The following is a 17,459-nucleotide window of genomic DNA, read 5'->3' as shown; positions in this document are numbered from 1 at the left end:
AATGGTGAGAAACTTGCAGCAATCGCACTAAAATCAGATACTAAACAAGTCTGCCCACTCTTCCCCTACCTATTCAACATAGTACTGGAAGTCCTGGCCAGAGCAATTAGACAGCAAAAGGAAATGAAAGAGATACAAAGTGGAAAGGAAGAAGTAAAAATATCACTATTTGCAGATGACATGATAGTGTACATAAGTGATCTTAAAATTTCACCAGAGAACTTTTACAGCTGATAAACAACTTCAGCATAGTGGTTGTATATAAAATTATCTCAAACACATCAGTAGCTTTCCTCTACTGAAAGGACCTATATGTGAGAAAGAAATTAGGGAAAAGATACCCTTCACAAGTCACAAAAACTATGAAATACTTTGGTGTGACTCTAACTAAGCAAGTGAAGGTCCTGTATAACAAGAACTTCAAATCTCTGAAGAAGGAAATCGAGGAAGATCTAGATGATGGAAAGTTCTCCCATGCTCATGGATTGGAAGGATCAACATTGTAAAAATGGCCATCTTACCAAAAGCAATCTACAGATTCAATGCAATCCCCATCAAAATTCCAGCCCAATAATTCATAGAGTTGGAAAGAGCAATGTGCAATTTCATCTGGAATAATAAAAAACCTAAAATATCGAAATCCATCCTCAACAACAAGAAAACATCTGTGGGAATCACCATCCCTGACCTCAAGCTGTATTAGAAGGTAATTGTGCTGAAAACTGCATGGTGCTGGTACAGAAATAGGCACATGGATCAATGGAATAGAATAGAAGATCCAGAAATGAGCCCTCATGTATACGGGTCACCTGATATTTGACAAAGGAGTTGAATGAAAACATTCAATGGAAGGACAGCCTATTCAACAAATTGTGTTGGTTCAATTGGCACTCAGCATGCAGAAGAATGAAAATAGACCCTTTCTTATCTTCTTGTACAAAGCTCAAGTGCAAGTGGATCAAAGACCTCCACATTAAACCAGGCACACTGGAACTATCAGAAGAGAAATTAGGGAAAACCTTAGAACACATAGGCACAGGGCAAAAGTTCCTGAACAGAACACCAATTGCTTGTGCTCTAAGGTAAAAGATCGACAAATGGTACTTAATGAAATTGCAAAGTTTCTGTAAAGCTAAAGACACTGTCAAGAAAACAAAATGGCAGCCAACAGATTGGAAAAGATCTTTACCAAACCCACATCTGATAGAGGCCTAATATCCAATGTATACGAAGAACTCAAGAAGTTAGACATCAGAGAGTCAAACAATCCTGCTTAAAAAAAAGGGGGGGTACAGAACTAAACAAAATGTTCTCATTTGAGGAATATTGAATGGCTGAGAAGCATCTAAGGAAGTGCTGGACATCCTTAGTCATCAGGTAAATGCAAATCAAAATAACCCTGAGATTCCACCTTACACTAGTCAGAATGGCTAAGATTACAGCAGGAGCTGTTGAAGATGCAGATAAAGAGGAACATTCCTCCACTGTTGGTGGGGTTGAAAACTGGTACAATTACTCTGGAAATCAGTCTCAGAAAACTGGACATAGTTCTACCTGAAGACCCAGTTATTCCACTTCTGAGCATATACCCTAGAGACTCTCCAACATACAATAAAGACACATGCACCACAATGTTCATAGCAACCCTATTTATAATAGCCAGAAGCTGGAAAGAACCCAGATATCCTTTAGTAGATGAATGGATACAAAAATTGTGGTATATTTACACAATGTAGTACTACTCAGCTATCAGAAACAATGACTTTAGGAAATTCTTAAGAAAATGGATGCATCTAGAGAATATCATCCTGAGTGAGGCAACCCAGTCACAAAAGAACAGACATAATATACATTCACTGATAATTAGATACTAGCCCCAGAAAGCTCTGAACACCCCAGAAACAACTCACAGGCTATATGAATCTCATGAAAACAAAGGCCAAAAAAAAAAAAAAAAAAAAAAAAAAAAAAAAAAAAAAATAGAAAAGAAAAGAAAAAGAAATTCTCAGTCCTTCTTAGGAAAAAAAATAAATGTATAGCACCCTCTCATAGTGTGGTACACCTGGACCTCAAATCATTAATAATCCAAGAGCTACAATAATAGCCTTGTGGCAATTTTTGGTATTCACAGATCATTTTGCTTAATTTATACTCAACAAGTAGCCTGTTTCCATGTTATGTTCTGTCCTACATGTACTTCATGCTCATGGTAACTAGTGGGAATTCAATGCATGCCATCAAACCTCTAAAGGAATTGAGTTCTGACAAAAATATTCCTATAATATTACGCCAAAATGCCTTTAAAAATCTGTATATGTATCAATCTTTTTTCTTAAATAAAGTGGCAAGAAAAAAGTATACAGTACACCTTAAAATATTTTTAAATTGTTATTTTTATTTAAAAAAGAGAAGTTGACATTAACAAAAAAGAATCTATCTTCAATGTTAACCATTAATGACCTTTGAGAATGCGATTCTTTTTTGTTACAATATAATTTTTAACATAGGTAATTGTTCTCACACACACACACACACACACACACACACACACACACACACACATACACACACACACACACTTTGAATGGAAAATAAAAGTTATACTTGTTCATATTCACTGTTGTCCCTGACTCTCCTACCCAAGCATGGCTAATGATTGACAGTGCTCAGGATCCTTACTGTAAGCGGGGACTGAGAACTCTGTGCACCAAGAACACAACCTACTTTGAATCCTCTTGTAGAGCCCATGCCCACTTCTTGAACACTATCACACTCTCCTGAGCATCCCCACCCTCCTAGTCCATGACTTGGTCATCGTCCTCCCCCTCCCCTCCCCAATACCCCATCGCTATTTTTCAAATCAGTTCTAAGCCCTCACTATGCCTTTCTCAGCATTCAGGTCCTCTCTAGCTCGAACAAATTTCTCTAGATACTATCCCCTCCAAGCAACAGTTTTCTACTCTCAGCCCCACTCGCACACATTGGCCAACTACACATTAAAAGTCCATCTCAGACCAGCCTCCGTTCTAGGTACCGCCCCTTGTTAGCATCAATCACCTTTTCCCTGGCCCCGCCTTACTTTCCCCTAGAGCTGACCGTGAATGCTGAGCATGCTCTTGCGCAGCGACCCGGAAGCGGTTTTGCTCTGCATAAACCGCGGAGGGGGTGAGTTTCCCCAGATCTTTTTAGACTGCTTACTGGCGCTCAGAACCCGGACCTCTGCCCTGGAATCCCCATCTTGTGTGCAAAGCTCCACTCGGGACGCGGAGAGCTGCGGAATTGAGGAAGTAGGAACGTGGGAGAGAGATGGCAGCAGAGCCAGGCGAGGGGTGTCCAGAGAGGATGCAGCCAGGGGCAGGGATTCAGAAGCTTCCGCGGTGGGGGAGGAGACATGACAAGCTTTTGTGCGGGCAGAAGCGACTAGAGAGGGCTGCAGATGACAGTAGCAGGCGAGCAGCGAGCAGCGTGCAGCAGCGCCTGGTGGAAGGGAGAAAGAAAGCAGGGTCTGGAGATGGCAAAAGTGGAGAGGAAGGGCAGAGGACAGCGAAGCTGCCAGAATGTTGAGGACGGTATGAGAGAATGAGAAGAAGGAGATGGAAGCGAAAAGGGAAGTATCTGGTCATAACTTCCAAGACCAAGTTCTCAGTAAAATAAGATTTATTTGCCCTAAAGGAACAAAGGTCAAAGACAGGAGATAGAGGAAGGAAAAGGGAAAGGAAACAAAAAAGAGGGCAGAAAGGGGGCAAGAGAGAGGATAAGAAGTATTTGTCTAGGAGTGGGGCAAAGGGCTGCTTCTAGTGACCCATAGGCAAATGGCAGTTTATAGAGGTAAAATGAGAATCCCCGTGTTAAAACAAGGGTTTTTATTTTAATCTGGCATATTAGGTGAGCCAAAGGTGCCCTTTGGTTACCAAACTTGAATGATTTGATAGCTGAGCCTTCATAGTCAGCTTCAGGAGGAGAAATTGACCAAATAAGAGAATAGACCTTGGGGGTAGCTTTAGGAACGTAATCTAAGAGTTTTTAGCAAGGCAGAGAGGAAAAGGGCAAGGCCTACCAGAGTCATGGTCACCATGCTGGAGCTGGCAAAGTCCCTTCACAAAGAGTAAAAGAGATGGCACAGCAGGAGGGAGGGGCAGGCTGTCAGGGAGATGTTGATGAAATGATGAGGTTGTTATTACTGAAAGAGGGTTGCAAAACTTAAATCTGATGGGTGTTAACTGATACTGTGTTAGGCATGGTGGCCCAGATCAGTAAGGCCAGCATGTGGAAAGAAAGCTGGTGCAGGAAAATGGAGTTTAACATAGCCTGGAAGAAATAACTAACACACTTTCTCAAGGAGTAAATACTGTTGAGGTTAGATGTTTACCGACCCTTTGTAGTTCTTATACATCCAGAACTGATGTGACATTTTTAGAAGGTGTCATCCTTCTTTGACTGAGGTGTGGTGTGGAGGAATTGTAGACTCTTTTTCCCCCTAACACTTAACATTTAGCATAGAATGTATTGCCTCTGGCTCACGCTAAATGTGTGATTTTTTTTCTCCTTCTGGAAGCTAGCTCTCTGTCAGGCACCAACTTAGTCTTATGTGCTTAAACTCATATCTTGCTCACTTCCTAAAGAGAATACCAAATGCCACAATTTCATACCACAGTTCATTCTTACTTCCAAGCCCTGTGTCCTGAATATAACCTACTATCACAAGTGCTGTTAATCTACTTGCCCGGCTCTAGATTCTAAGGAAAATGCTTTGTAAACAGAGGAAACAGGTGACCATTTCAGAAGACTCCTGTACATTTCAACATGTCAAGTAGGGAAGCTGTCCTCTTCTTAAGAGTTGCCTGTGTAGTTAGTTATATGTGTTTGTATGTGTGCATGTGTGCATTCTGAGTGTGTGCAGTAGTGACCTTGTATTTCTGATCTTTCTGAGAAGGAATCAAGTTCTGTAGAAAAGTGTCCAGTCTCCTGTTGTCCCTCCTGCAGTAGTTTGTTGTTGCTATATCTCCTTGATAAATGGGCTACAGATGCCCACATTTCTACATGGTGAATTAAGTCCTTCCAGTGGCTGTGGCTTGGGATACAGGTATCTTACTGGACTGGTTCCCTTGCACCTGTAATCTCATCTTTCAGGAGACTGAGGCACGAGGATCATGCATTTGAAGCCTGCCCAGGCTATATAGTAGGTTCTTGTCACAAAAGAGCATGATAAGATTATCCTGAGTATTATATTTTTACCATTTTGAGAGAAGGCTCCACTAGTTCTACATGGCCTGAAAATCACTATGTTGTCTAGGCCTTTGTCTGACAGTCCTCAGCTTTGAGTGATGTGATTATATGTGTATGCCACAGTCCCCATGCTTTATTATTTATTTATATATTTATTCCTAGAATAAGAATTTTCATTATATCTCCTTGAAAGCATGTGATATAGTTAATTATATTAATTTTATGCTTTTGTTATTCAGGACTGACTTCTGAACACTCATTTTGCATAAGGAAGAACTTGGAAAGAGAAGAAAGAAGAAATAAAAAGAGCCAGGGATGGCTGTCATTCAGGTACATTGAGTGCTCCTCCTCCCCGATTGTTTCTCTGCTCTCTGAAGTGTTAGGCATGGAAGCTGCTGACCTTCACTGGGTATACACTAGACTTGTTCACTCGCTTTTACTCATATTTTCCCTTAACCATTAGATTTCATCACACAATGGTCTTGTCATATAGAACATGGGAGAAGCTTCCACTGAGTGTGTCCTAGAAGCAGCCTATATGCTGTTGAACAGGAAGGTTTGTCTAGTATCATATCTGTGTAAACTGTTAGCACTCTATACATGGAGGTTATTTGTTAATGTGCACAGATCCCTTTTGAGTTGCGGAGGGAAAGGAGACCTTCATGGGAAACCATACTCTGTCTAACCCAGCACACCATAGGTAGTAAAGTTAATGATCAGTATTTCCAAAAGAACATCTCAACAACTAAAAAATGGAATGAGGGAATAGAGGGTGTTGTATTTTATCATCTATATATTATAGTTTGGGGGTCTTTTGTGTATTTGTTTCTCTTATTTATTTATCTTTATTTGTTTTTTTTTTTTCAATTTACATCCTGATCCCAGCCTACCTCCAGTCCCACCATTACAAATCCCTTTCCCCATTAGCACCTCCCCTTCTCTGAGGAGAAGGGGATCTTCCCTGCCCACATCCCTTGAGTACAACTCAAGCCTGGGATACCAAATCCCAGCAGGACTAAGCACCTCCTCTCCCACTGAAGTACAGCCAGGCAGTCCAACTATGCAAAGGGTAAACCATGGCAGGCAGCAGATTCAGACACAGGTCCAATTTTTAGGGGACCCAAATGAAGACCAGCAGTACATCTGCTGCAAATGTCAAGAGGGTCTCGGTCCAGCCCCTGTATGCTCTTTGGCTGGTGGTTCAGTCTCTGTGAGTCCCCATGGGCCCAAGTTAGATGTCTTTGTAGGTCTTCTTGTAGTGTCCTTGTCTCTGTTAGCTCACTCAGATCTATCCCTGAGTCTTCTCCAAAACTCCCTGAGCTCCATGTTTGGTTGTGGGTCTCTGCCTGTTTCCATCCACTGAAGGATGAAGCTTCTCAGGAGACAGTTATGCTATGTTTCTGTTTGCAAGTGTATCAGAGTATTTTGCTTGTTTGGTTAGTTAGGTTTTTTTTTTTTGTTTTGTTTTGTTTTGTTTTGAGGGAGATTATCTTCATGTTTAACTCAGACTCTCTTCCCGAGTGCTCATATGGTGATGCACACCAGGCTTTCATCTCTGTGTGTATATTCATGTGAGTTTGTACTCATATGTGTAGATGTCTTTGGAAGTCAGAGGTCAAACCAAGCATCTTCCTCAGTGACTCACCACTTTTATTTTTACATAGTATCTCTCATAGAATCTGGAGTTCATTAATTTGTTAAGCTTCATGGATCTGCCTGTCTCCATCCATATAGCACTGAGCTTACAGATACACTCGGAGTTTGCATAATGCTGGGGATGAAGACTTCAGTCCTCATGATTTCCAGCAAGCACCTCACTTCCTGAGCTGTCAGTATCAATTAGCCTGAGTGTTCTACAGCAGGGGCTTCTGTAAACAACTCATCCTGCAGACTCTGGTTGTTCCCATGACTCTCGTGAAGCTGGCATTTGGGGCAAAAGCAGTTATATTTTTCAGTCATTGGAGAACATGTCCTTGTAATTAAAATATACAATAACATTTTCCTCCATTTGATTAATATCAAGTATTCAGAAATAAAAGTAGAGGTGTGTGTCCTGGCATGTCTTTTCTATCGCAAATCTGGAAGCAGTATTGAATCTTAGGAAGTGAGGTTCAGCATTTCTGTCATTACCTAATCTTTCAGTTTCTCTCAGAGAAGAAAACCATGGGAGCAGTTCTGGCAGGCAATCATGCAATTCTTTTTCATTTTATTTTGTAGGATACTTTATTTTGCATGTTTTCCTTTTAGGAAAAAAGGCTAGCTTACTCATTTCCTTTAACTCTGTTTCATGGACCCCTGTGTAGTACAGATTGACCTTGAATTCATCGTAAAAGCTTTTGCCTCAATGTCATGAGGTCTGTGAGTTTCTCTCCCCATCTCTTCACAGTCCGTGGGAACATTCTGTAAATGAATATACATTGCTCTTCCAGTCTTCAGTGTGTGAGGCTTTTCATCACTATGAACCCTCCTGTGGTAGAACGTGGGTTCTGAGAAGTAGGTGCTCACATTACACCACTAGACCTGCTCTGCCAATTCTGCCCTTTGCTGGTTCCTGTGTTAACACACCATCTCAGATTTCACTGCTAAAGTCAAAAGTGTATGAATTTCTTACAGTCCACCTGTTAAATCTGTGTATCCTGGAGAAAGATTTCGTTTTAAGGGGCTGCTTTTCTTCTGCCTAGTAGACAGTACTTCAGTACAGTTTAAAATTCCTTTTCAGGCTTCCTTTTTTCATCTTTTAAAGATTTATTTATGTGTACAAATGTATGTCGCGCATGCCTACAGCCAAAGGAAGGGGACACATTAGATCCCCTGGAACTGAAAGTTTTCAGTTCACTGTGAGGGCTGGGAAGAAACCCTAGTCTTTGTCAAGAAAAACAGGTGCTCCTAACCATTGGTGTATCATTAGTGTTCTTTTTTTTTTTTTTTTTTTTTTAAACGACTTTATTTTACAAAACAAAGATAAATGTACAGATTTTAAACATTTTTTTGCTTAAAATTATACATTTTTGTCAGTACTGTTTTTTCAGACATTGAAATAATTTTTACATAAAACCGTGTGAGTATATTTTTTTAGTCAGTACTTGATTTTTTTCAAGGGCTTGACAGTATGCATTGAAAACCTAATAGTTACAATAAGTGTAAAGTTCATGCAAAACAAAACGCAACATGGAAATAGTCAAAGTCTTCTTGTTTTGTAAATATATGTATATTTTTTTGTTTTCTTTATTTCTTGGACTTCATACAGTCTGTGAGTTGTTTCTGGGGGAGTGCAAGCCTCTGGAGAAGTGTTCCTCTTTCTCCGCAGCCTCGCCAGCATCTGCTGTCATCTGAGTTTTGGATCTTGGCCAATCTGAGTGGTGTGAGGTGGAATCTCAGGGTTGTTTTGATTTGCATTTCCCTGATGGCTAAGGATGTCGAGCACTTTCTCAGGTGTTTCTCAGCCATTCGGTGTTCCTCAACTGAAAACGTTTTGTTTAGCTCTGTACCCCATCTTTTAATAGGGTTATTTGATTCTCTGGTGTCTAGCTTTTTGAGTTCCGTGTACACCTTGGATATTAGGCTTCTATCTAATGTGGTGTTGGTAAAGATCTTTTCCCATTCTGTTGGTTGCCGTTTTGTTTTCTTGACTATGTCTTTAGCCTTACAGAAACTTTGCAATCTCATTAAGTCCCATTTGTTAATCTTTGACCTTAGAGCTTGAGCCATTGGTGTTTTGTTCAGGAAATTTTCGCCTGTACCTATGTGTTCTAAGGTTTTCCCTACTTTCTCCTCTAATAGTTTCAGTGTATCTGGTTTAATGTGGAGATCTTTTATCCACTTACACTTGAGCTTTGTACAAGGAGATAAGAACAGGTCTATTTTCATTCTTTTGCATGCTGAGTGCCAGTTGGACCAGCACCATTTGTTGAATAGGCTGTCCTTTTTCCATTGAATGTTTACTGCTCCTTTGTCAAAAATCAGGTGACCATATACGTGAGAGCTCATTTCTGGATCTTCTATTCTATTCCATTGATCCACATGCCTATTTCTGTACCAGTACCATGCAGTTTTCAGCACAATTGCCTTGTAATATAGCTTGAGGTCAGGGATACTGATTCCCGCAGATGTTTTTTTGTTGTTGAGGATGGATTTCGCTGCTATTCTAGGTCTTTTGTTATTCCATATGAAATTGCACATTGATCTTTCCAATTCGATGAAGAACTGGGTTGGAATTTTGATGGGGATTGCATTGAATCTGTAGATTGCTTTTAGTAGAATGGCCATTTTTAAGATGTTGATCTTTCCAATCCATGAGCATGGGAGATCATTCCATTTTCTGAGATCCTCCTCAATTTCTTTCTTTAGAGGTTTGAAGTTCTTGTCATATAGGTCCTTCACTTGCTTAGTTAGAGTCACACCAAGGTATTTCATAGTTTTTGTAACAATTGTGAAGGGTACGTTTTCCCTAATTTCTTTCTCCACATGTTTGTTTTTTGAGTACAGGAAGGCTACTGATTTGTTTGAGTTAATTTTGTATCCAGCCACTTTGCTGAACTTGTTTATCAGCTGTAGGAGTTCTCTGGTGGAATTTTTGGGGTCACTCAAGCACACTATCATGTCATCGGCAAAGAGTGATGTTTTTATCTCTTCCTTTCCGATTTATATCCCCTTGATCTCCTTTTGCTGTCTAATTGCTCCAGCCAGGACTTCCCGTACTATGTTGAATAGGTAGGGGGAGAGTGGGCAGCCTTGTCGAGTCCCTGATTTTAGTGGGATTGCTTCAAGTTTCTTGCCATTAAGTTTGATGTTGGCTGTTGGTTTGCTGTATATTGCTTTTATTATGTTTAAGTATGGGCCTTGGATTCCTGTTCTTTCCAGGACTTTTAACATGAAGGGGTGTTGGATTTTGTCGAATGCTTTCTCAGCGTCTAGTGAGATGACCATGTGATTTTGGTCTTTGAGTTTGTATATATGGTGGATTACGTTGATGGATTTCCTTATGTTAAACCATCCCTGCATCCCAGGGATGAAGCCTACTTGGTCATGATGAATGATCGTTTTTATGTGTTCTTGGATTCGGTTTGCAAGAATTTTGTTGAGTATTTTTGCATCAATGTTCATAAGTGAGATTGGTCTGAAGTTCTCTTTCCTTGTAGGGTCTTTGTGTGGTTTAGGTACAAGGGTTATTGTAGCCTCAAAAATGAGTTGGGTATTATTCCATCTGATTCTATCTTTTGGAATAGTTTGACGAGTATTGGTGTTATATCCTCAATAAAAGTCTGATAAAATTCTGCACTGAACCCGTCTGGACCTGGGCTTTTTTTGGTTGGGAGGCTTTTGATGACTTCTTCTATTTCTTTAGGTGTTATCGGGTTATTTAGATGGTTTACTTGGTCTTGGTTTAACTTTGGGACCTTGTATCTGTCTAGGAATTCATCCATTTCCTCCAGATTTTCCAATTTTGTGGAGTATAAGTTTTTGTAGTAGGATCTGATGATTTCTTGAATTTCCTCAGTTTCAGTTGTTATGTCCCCACTTTCCTTTCTGATTTTGTTATTTTGGATACTCTCTCTTTGCCCTCTAGTTAGTCTGGCTAGGGGTTTATCAATCTTGTTGATTTTCTCAAAGAACCAACTCTTGGTTTTGTTGATTTTTTTCAAATGTTCTTTTTCTTTCCATTTGGTCTATTTCTGCCCTAATTTTGATTATTTCTTGCCGTCTACTCTTTTTGGGTATATCTGCTTCCTTTTGTTCTAGGGCTTTTAGCTGTGCTGTCAGGTTGCTGATGTGAGCTCTCTCCAGTTTCTTTTTGGAAGCACTTAGGGCTATGAGTTTTCCTCTCAATACTGCTTTCATTGCCTCCCATAGGTTTGGGTATGTTGTGTTTTCGTTTTCGTTGAATTCTAGAAAATCCTTAATTTCTTTATTTCTTCTTTGACCCTGCTATCCTTTAACAGAGCATTGTTTAGTTTCCATGTGTATGTGGGCTTTTTGTTGTCTTTATTGTTGTTAAAGACCAGTCGTAGACCATGGTGATCTGAGAGGATGCATGGGAGTATTTCAATCTTCTTATATCGATGGAGGCTCGTTCTGTGTCCAATTATGTGGTCAATTTTCAAGAAGGTGCCGTGGGGTGGTGAGAAGAAGGTGTATTCTTTTACTTTGGGATAGTATGTTCTGTATATATCTATTAATTCTAGTTGGTTCAAAGTCTCTGCTAGTTTTGCAGTGTTCTTGTTCATTTTCTGTTTCCCTTATCTGTCCATTGGTGAGAGTGCGGTATTAAAGTCTCACACTATTATTGGTGGGGTGAAATGTATTTTTTGAGCTTTAGTAGGGTTTCTTTTATGAATGTGGGTGATTTTTTATTTGGAGCATATATGTTAAGGAGTGAGAGTTCCTCCTGACAGATTTCCCTGGTAATGAGTAAAAAGTGTCCTTCCTTATCTTTTTTGATAACTTTTAGTTGGAAATTTACTTTATTCGATATTAGAATAGCCACTCCAGCTTGCTTCTTGGAGCTGTTTGCTTGGAAGTTTTTTTCCCACCCTTTTACTCTGAGATAGTGTCTGTCTTGTCTCTGAGATGAGTTTCCTGTATGCAGCAAAAGGCTGGATTTTGTTTATGTATCCAGTCTGATAGTCTATGTCTCTTTATTGGGGAGTTGAGACCATTTATGTTAATAGATATCAAGGAATAGTTGTTTCTGTTTCCTGCCATTATTGCTTTTTTGGGTTGAGTTGTGTCTGTGTCTTTTTCTTCTTTTAGTTTTCTTGTTTAGGAGTTTTCTTGTTCTTACTAGGCTGTATTTTCCCTCATTGTATTGGGTTTTCCACCTATAATTCGTTGTAGTGCTGGGTTTGTGGTCAGATATTGTGTGAATTTTGATTTGTCTTGAAATATCTTCGTCTCTCCATCGATGGTGATTGATAGTTTTGCTGGGTATAGTAGCTTGGGCTGGCACTTGTGCTCTCTTAAGGAGTGCATGATGTCTGTCCAGACTCTTCTAGCTTTCATAGTCTCTGTTGAGAAATCGCGTGTGAGTCTGATTGGTCTGCCTTTATATATTACCTGACCTTTTTCCCTTACTGCTTTTAGTATTCTTTCTTTACTTTGGGCGCTTGATGTTTTTACTATTATGTGTCGGGAGGTATTTCTTTTCTGGTCCAACCTATTTGGAGTTCTGAAGGCTTCTTTTATGCTCGTGGTCATCTCATTCCTGAGGGTAGGGAAGTTTTTTTCTATGATTTTGTTGAAGATATTTACTGTGCCCCTTAGTTGATACTCTTCTCCCTCTTTTATTCCTATTATCCTTAGGTTCGGTCTTCTCATTGTGTCTTGGATTTCCTGGACATTTTGGGTTAGGAGCTTTTTGTTTTTTGCATCTTCTCTGGCTGTTTTGTCTATGTTTGCAATGTTGTCTTCTGCCCCTGAGATTCTCTCTTCGATCTCTTGTAATCTATTGGAAATGCTTGCTTCTGTGACTCCTGATTTCTTTTTTTGGTGTTCTGACTCTAGGGTTATCTCTTTTAGCGCTTTCTTTATTGTGTCAATTTCTGTTTTAATTTCCCTCTTTTATTCCTTTATTTCTTTGGTTCTGTTTTCCTCTAGTTCTTTGAGTTGTTTGAGTGTTTTTCTTGTTTCTTCTTTAAAAGCTTCTGAATCTTTTTGCTTTTCCTTCTTTTTCTTGTTTAAGTAACTCTCAGCGTCTTGAGGCATGATTTCAGGTCTGTGTCTTCTTTTTCTGGAGTGTTTGGAGTTCTGATGTTTGCTGTTATGGGAGAGCTGGGCTCTGGTGTTGCTAGATTGTCTTGGTTCCCTTGGGATATACTCTTTCTCTTTCCTCTTGCCATTTTGTTGTCAGTGATATGTTCTTACCTTTCCCTTGTATCTGGTCTGTGTCCCTGGTTCTCCATTGGTTGAGGTGTCAGATGGGTCGATCCCTGTTTTATGCCTCAGAGTCGTTGGGTGTGAGCAGAAGTTCCAACGTTTTGTTTCTTTTTGCTGGATCAGGCACGGCAGGGCAGGGCAAGGTACGGTGTGCACTTTCCGTGTGCACTCCGCAGAGATCTCTCTGCTCCCCTGCAGTCTTGGTCTCCCACTCACCAGTTGCTCAGCCTCTATGAGCCGCCGTTCCGCCTGGCAGGTAGGCCAGGCTCCGCTCTCCATTAGTGTTCTTGAAAAGTCTTTAATTGGCTGCTCTTATATATTGCCAAGAGAAAAGCAGTGCGTCTTTGTTTTTTTTTTTCTTTTTGAACAACTTTATTTTAAAAAACAAAGATAAAAGAACAAATTTAAGCATTTTTGCATAAAAGTATGTGAATACATTTTTGTCAGTGCTTCTTTTTTTTTTTTTTTTTTTTTCCAAAAGTTTGATAGTGTGCATTAAGGTCTTACAGTTACAATGAGCAAAAAGTACATGTGAAATAGGATGTAACCTGGAATTAATCAAAGTCTTCTTGGTGTGTAAGGATTGAGCATAATGGTTTTTTGTTTTTTGTTTTTTTTTTTTGTCTTGAACTTCACGAAGTCTGTGAGTTGTTTCTGGGGTGTTAAGAGCTTTCTGGGGTTAGTATCCCATTATCAGTGACTGCATATTATGTCTGTTCTTTTATGACTGGGTTATCTCACTCAGGATGATATTCTCTAGATGCAGCCATTTTCTTAAGAATTTGGTTAAGTCATTGTTTCTGGTGGCTGAGTAGTATTCCATTGTGTAAATGTACCACAATTTCTGTATCCATTCATCTACTGAAGGATATCTGGGTTCTTTCCAGCTTCTGGGTATTATAAATAGAGCTGCTATAAACATTGTGGTGCATGCGTCTTTGTTGTATATTGTATACTAGCCCTCTATCAGATGTAGACCAGGTAAAGATCCTTTCCCAGTCTGTTGGCTGCCATTTTGTCTTCTTGACAGTGTCCTTAGTCTTACAGAAGCTTTGCAATTCATGAGATTGCATTTATCAATTCTTGATCTTAGAGTATAGGCCATTGGTGTTCTGTTCAGGAAAATTTCCCCTGTGCCTATGTGTTCCAAGCTCTTCCCCACTTTCTCTTCTAATAGTTTCAGTGTACCTGGTTTTATGTGGAGATCTTTTATCCACTTGAACTTGAGTTTTGTACAATGAGATGAGAAAAGATCAATTTGCATTCTTCTGCATGCTGACTGCCAGTTAAACCATCACCATTTGTTGAAGAGGTTGTCATTTTTCCATTGAATGTTTTTAGCTCCTTTATCAAAGATCAAGTGACCATAGGTGTGGCTTCATTCTGGGTCTTCAGTTCTGTTCCATTGATCTACCTGCCTGTCACTGTACCCACACCATGCAGGTTTTTTTTTTTTTTTTTTTTTTTTAATCACAGTTGCTTTATAATATAGCTTGAGATCAAGGATAGTGATTTCTCTGGAAGTGTTTTTATTGTTGAGAATAGATTTTGCTATTCTAGGTTTTTTGTTATTACAGATGAATTTTCAAATTGCTTTTCCAAATTCTATGAAGAATTTAGTTGAAATTTTGATGGGGATTGGATTGAATCTGTAGATTGCTTTTGGCATGATGAACATTTTTACAGTGTTGATCCTTCCAGTCCATGAGCATGAGAGATCTTTCCGTCTTCTGAGATCTTCAGTTTCCTTCTTAAGAGTTCTGAAGTTCTTGTCATATAGATCCTTCACTTGCTTGGCTAGGGTCACCCCAAGGTTATTTTATATTCTTTGTGAATATTGTAAAAGGTTTTGATTTTGTATTTCTTTCTCAGCCTGTTTATCCTTTGAGTAAAAGAAGGCTACTGATTTGTTTGAGTATATTTTTATCCAGCCATGTTGCTGAAGTTGTTTATCAACTGTAAAAGTTCTTTGGTGGAATTTTTGGGGTCACTTAAGTGTGCTATCATATCATCTGCAAATAGTGATATTTTAACTTCTTCCTTTCCAGTGTGTATCCCTTTGACTTCTTTTTGTTGTCTAATTGCTCTAGCCAGGATTTCCATTACTATATTGAATAGGAATCGGGAGAGTGGGCAGCTTTGTCTAGTCCGTGATTTTAATGGAACTGCTTCAAGTTTCTCTTTATTTAGTTTGATGTTGACTATTGGTTTGCTGTATATTTCTATGTTTAGGTATGGGCCTTGGATTCCTGTTTTTTCCAAATGTTTTATCATGAAGGGGTGTTGAATTTTGTCAAATATTTCTCAGCATCTAGTGAGATGATCATGTGGTTTATTTCTTTGAGTCTGTTTATATGGTGAATTATGTTGTTGAATTTCCCTATATTGAACCATCTTTGCATCCCTGGGATAAAGCCTACTTGACCATGTTGGATGTTGATTGATGTGTTCTTGGATTCATTTTGCAAGAATTTTATTGAGTATTTTTGCATCGATGTTCATGAGAGAAATTGGTCTGAAGTTCTCTTTCTTTGTAGTATCTTTGTGTGGTTTAGGTCTGAGCTTCATCGCGGCTTTGAAGAATCAGTTGGGTAGTGTTCCTCCTATTTATTTTGTGGAATGGTTTGGAGAGTATTGGTATTACTTCTTATATAAAAGTCTGATAGAATTCTCCACTAAACCCTTCTGGTCCTGGGCTTTTATTGTTTGGGAGTCTTTTGATGATTGCTTCTAATTCTTTAGGTGTTATGGGATGGTTTATCTGGTCCTGATTTAACTTTGTTATCTGGTATCTGTCTAGAAATTTGTCCATTTCCTCCAGTTTTTCCAGTTTTGTTGAGTATATGCTTTTGTAGTAGGACCTGATGATCTCTTGAATTTCCTCAGTTTCTGTTGTTATGTTTCTCCCTTCATTTCTGATTTTGTTAGTTTGGGTACTCTTTCTGTGCCCTTAGTTAGTCTGAATGCTGGCTTATCAATCTTGTTCATTTTCTCAAAAAACATCTCTTGGTTTTGTTGATTCTTTGTATAGTTCTTTTTGTCTCTATTTGGTTGATTTCTGCTCTGAGTTTGATTATTTCCTGCCGTCTACTCCTCTTGGGTGTTTCTACTTCTTTTTGTGCTAGAGCTTCAGCTGTGCTATCAGGTTACTAGTGTATGCTCTCTCCAGTTTCTTTTTTGAGGCACTCAGAGCTATGAGTTTTCCTCTCAGTACTGCTTTTATTGCATCCCATAAGTTTCGGTACATAGTGTTGTCATTTTCATTAAATTCTGAAGAATACTTGAATTCTTTATTTCTTCCTTGACCAAGCTATCATTGAGCAGAGCATTGTTCAGCTTCCATATGTATGTGGGCTTTTTGTTGTCTTTGTTGTTATTAAAGACAAGCCTTAGTCCATGGTGATCTGATAGGATGCATGGGAGGATTTCAATCTTCTTGTATCTTTTGAGGCTTGTTTTGTGACTGAGTATATGGTAATTTTGGAGGAGGTATTGTGAGCTGCTGAGAAGAAAGTATATTCTTTTGTTTTTGGATAAAATGTCCTGTAGATGTCTATTAATTCCAATTGGTTCATAACCTCTGCTAGTTTCACTGCGTCCTTGTACAGTTTTTGGCCATGATCTGTCCATTGATGAGATTGGGGTGTTGAGGTTTCCCACTGTTATTGGGTGAGCTTCAACATATTTTTTGACCTTTAGTAGGGTTTCTTCTATAAATATGGGTGCTCTTGTATTTGGAGCATATATGTTAAAGATTAAGAGTTCCTCCTGATAAATTTTCCCTGTAATGAGTAAAAAGTGTCCTTCCTTATCTTTTTTTGATAACTTTTGGTTGAAAATCTACTTTATTCGATAATAGAATGGCTACACCAGCTTGTTTCTTGGGGCCATTTGCTTGGAAGTTTTTTTTCAACCTTTTACTCTGAGGTAGTGTCTGTGTTTGTCTCTGAGATGAGTTTCCTGTATGCAGCAAAATGCTGGATCATGTTTACGTATCCAGTCTGATAGTCTATTTCTTTTTATTGGGGAATTGAGTCCAGTGATGTTGAGAGATATTAATGAATAGTGATTATTGTTTCCTGTTATTTTTGTTGTTAGACATAGACTTATGTTTGTGTGCTTTTCTTCTTTTGGTTTCCTTGCATGATTATTTATTTGGTTTTCCTTGGGAGTAGTTTTCTGCCTTGTGTTAGGTTTTTTTTTTTTTTTTTTTTTTTTTTTTTTAATCTATTACCCTTTGTAGGGCTGGATTGTGGACATATATTCTGTAAATTTGCTTTTGTTTTCAAATATCTTGGTTTCTACATCTCTGGTAATTGAGGATTTTGCTGGATATAGTACCTGAGCTGGCATTTGTGTTC

At 39.0% G+C, this 17,459-nt stretch overlaps 1 protein-coding gene across 2 annotated transcripts in view; it reads left to right on the top strand.

Annotated features, from left to right (window-relative positions):
• The first annotated feature begins 3,183 nt into the window (after window positions 1-3,183).
• The window catches only part of LOC308414096 (uncharacterized protein), a 36,504-nt gene continuing 22,228 nt past the window's right edge, over window positions 3,184-17,459 (top strand). For both annotated transcript variants that reach the window (XM_080909275.1, XM_080909274.1), the window contains exons 1-2: window positions 3,184-3,287; window positions 5,466-5,556. Coding sequence is in view for 1 of the 2 variants with exons in the window: in XM_080909274.1 (XP_080765400.1) it covers window positions 5,542-5,556 (15 nt within the window). In the remaining variant the exon portion in view is untranslated. The remainder of the gene's footprint in view (window positions 3,288-5,465; window positions 5,557-17,459) is intronic.

Source organism: Micromys minutus, assembly GCF_963924665.1.
Source record: "Micromys minutus genome assembly, chromosome: 32".
Lineage (NCBI taxonomy): Eukaryota > Metazoa > Chordata > Mammalia > Rodentia > Muridae > Micromys > Micromys minutus.
This window is presented reverse-complemented; position numbering and strand designations above follow the sequence as displayed.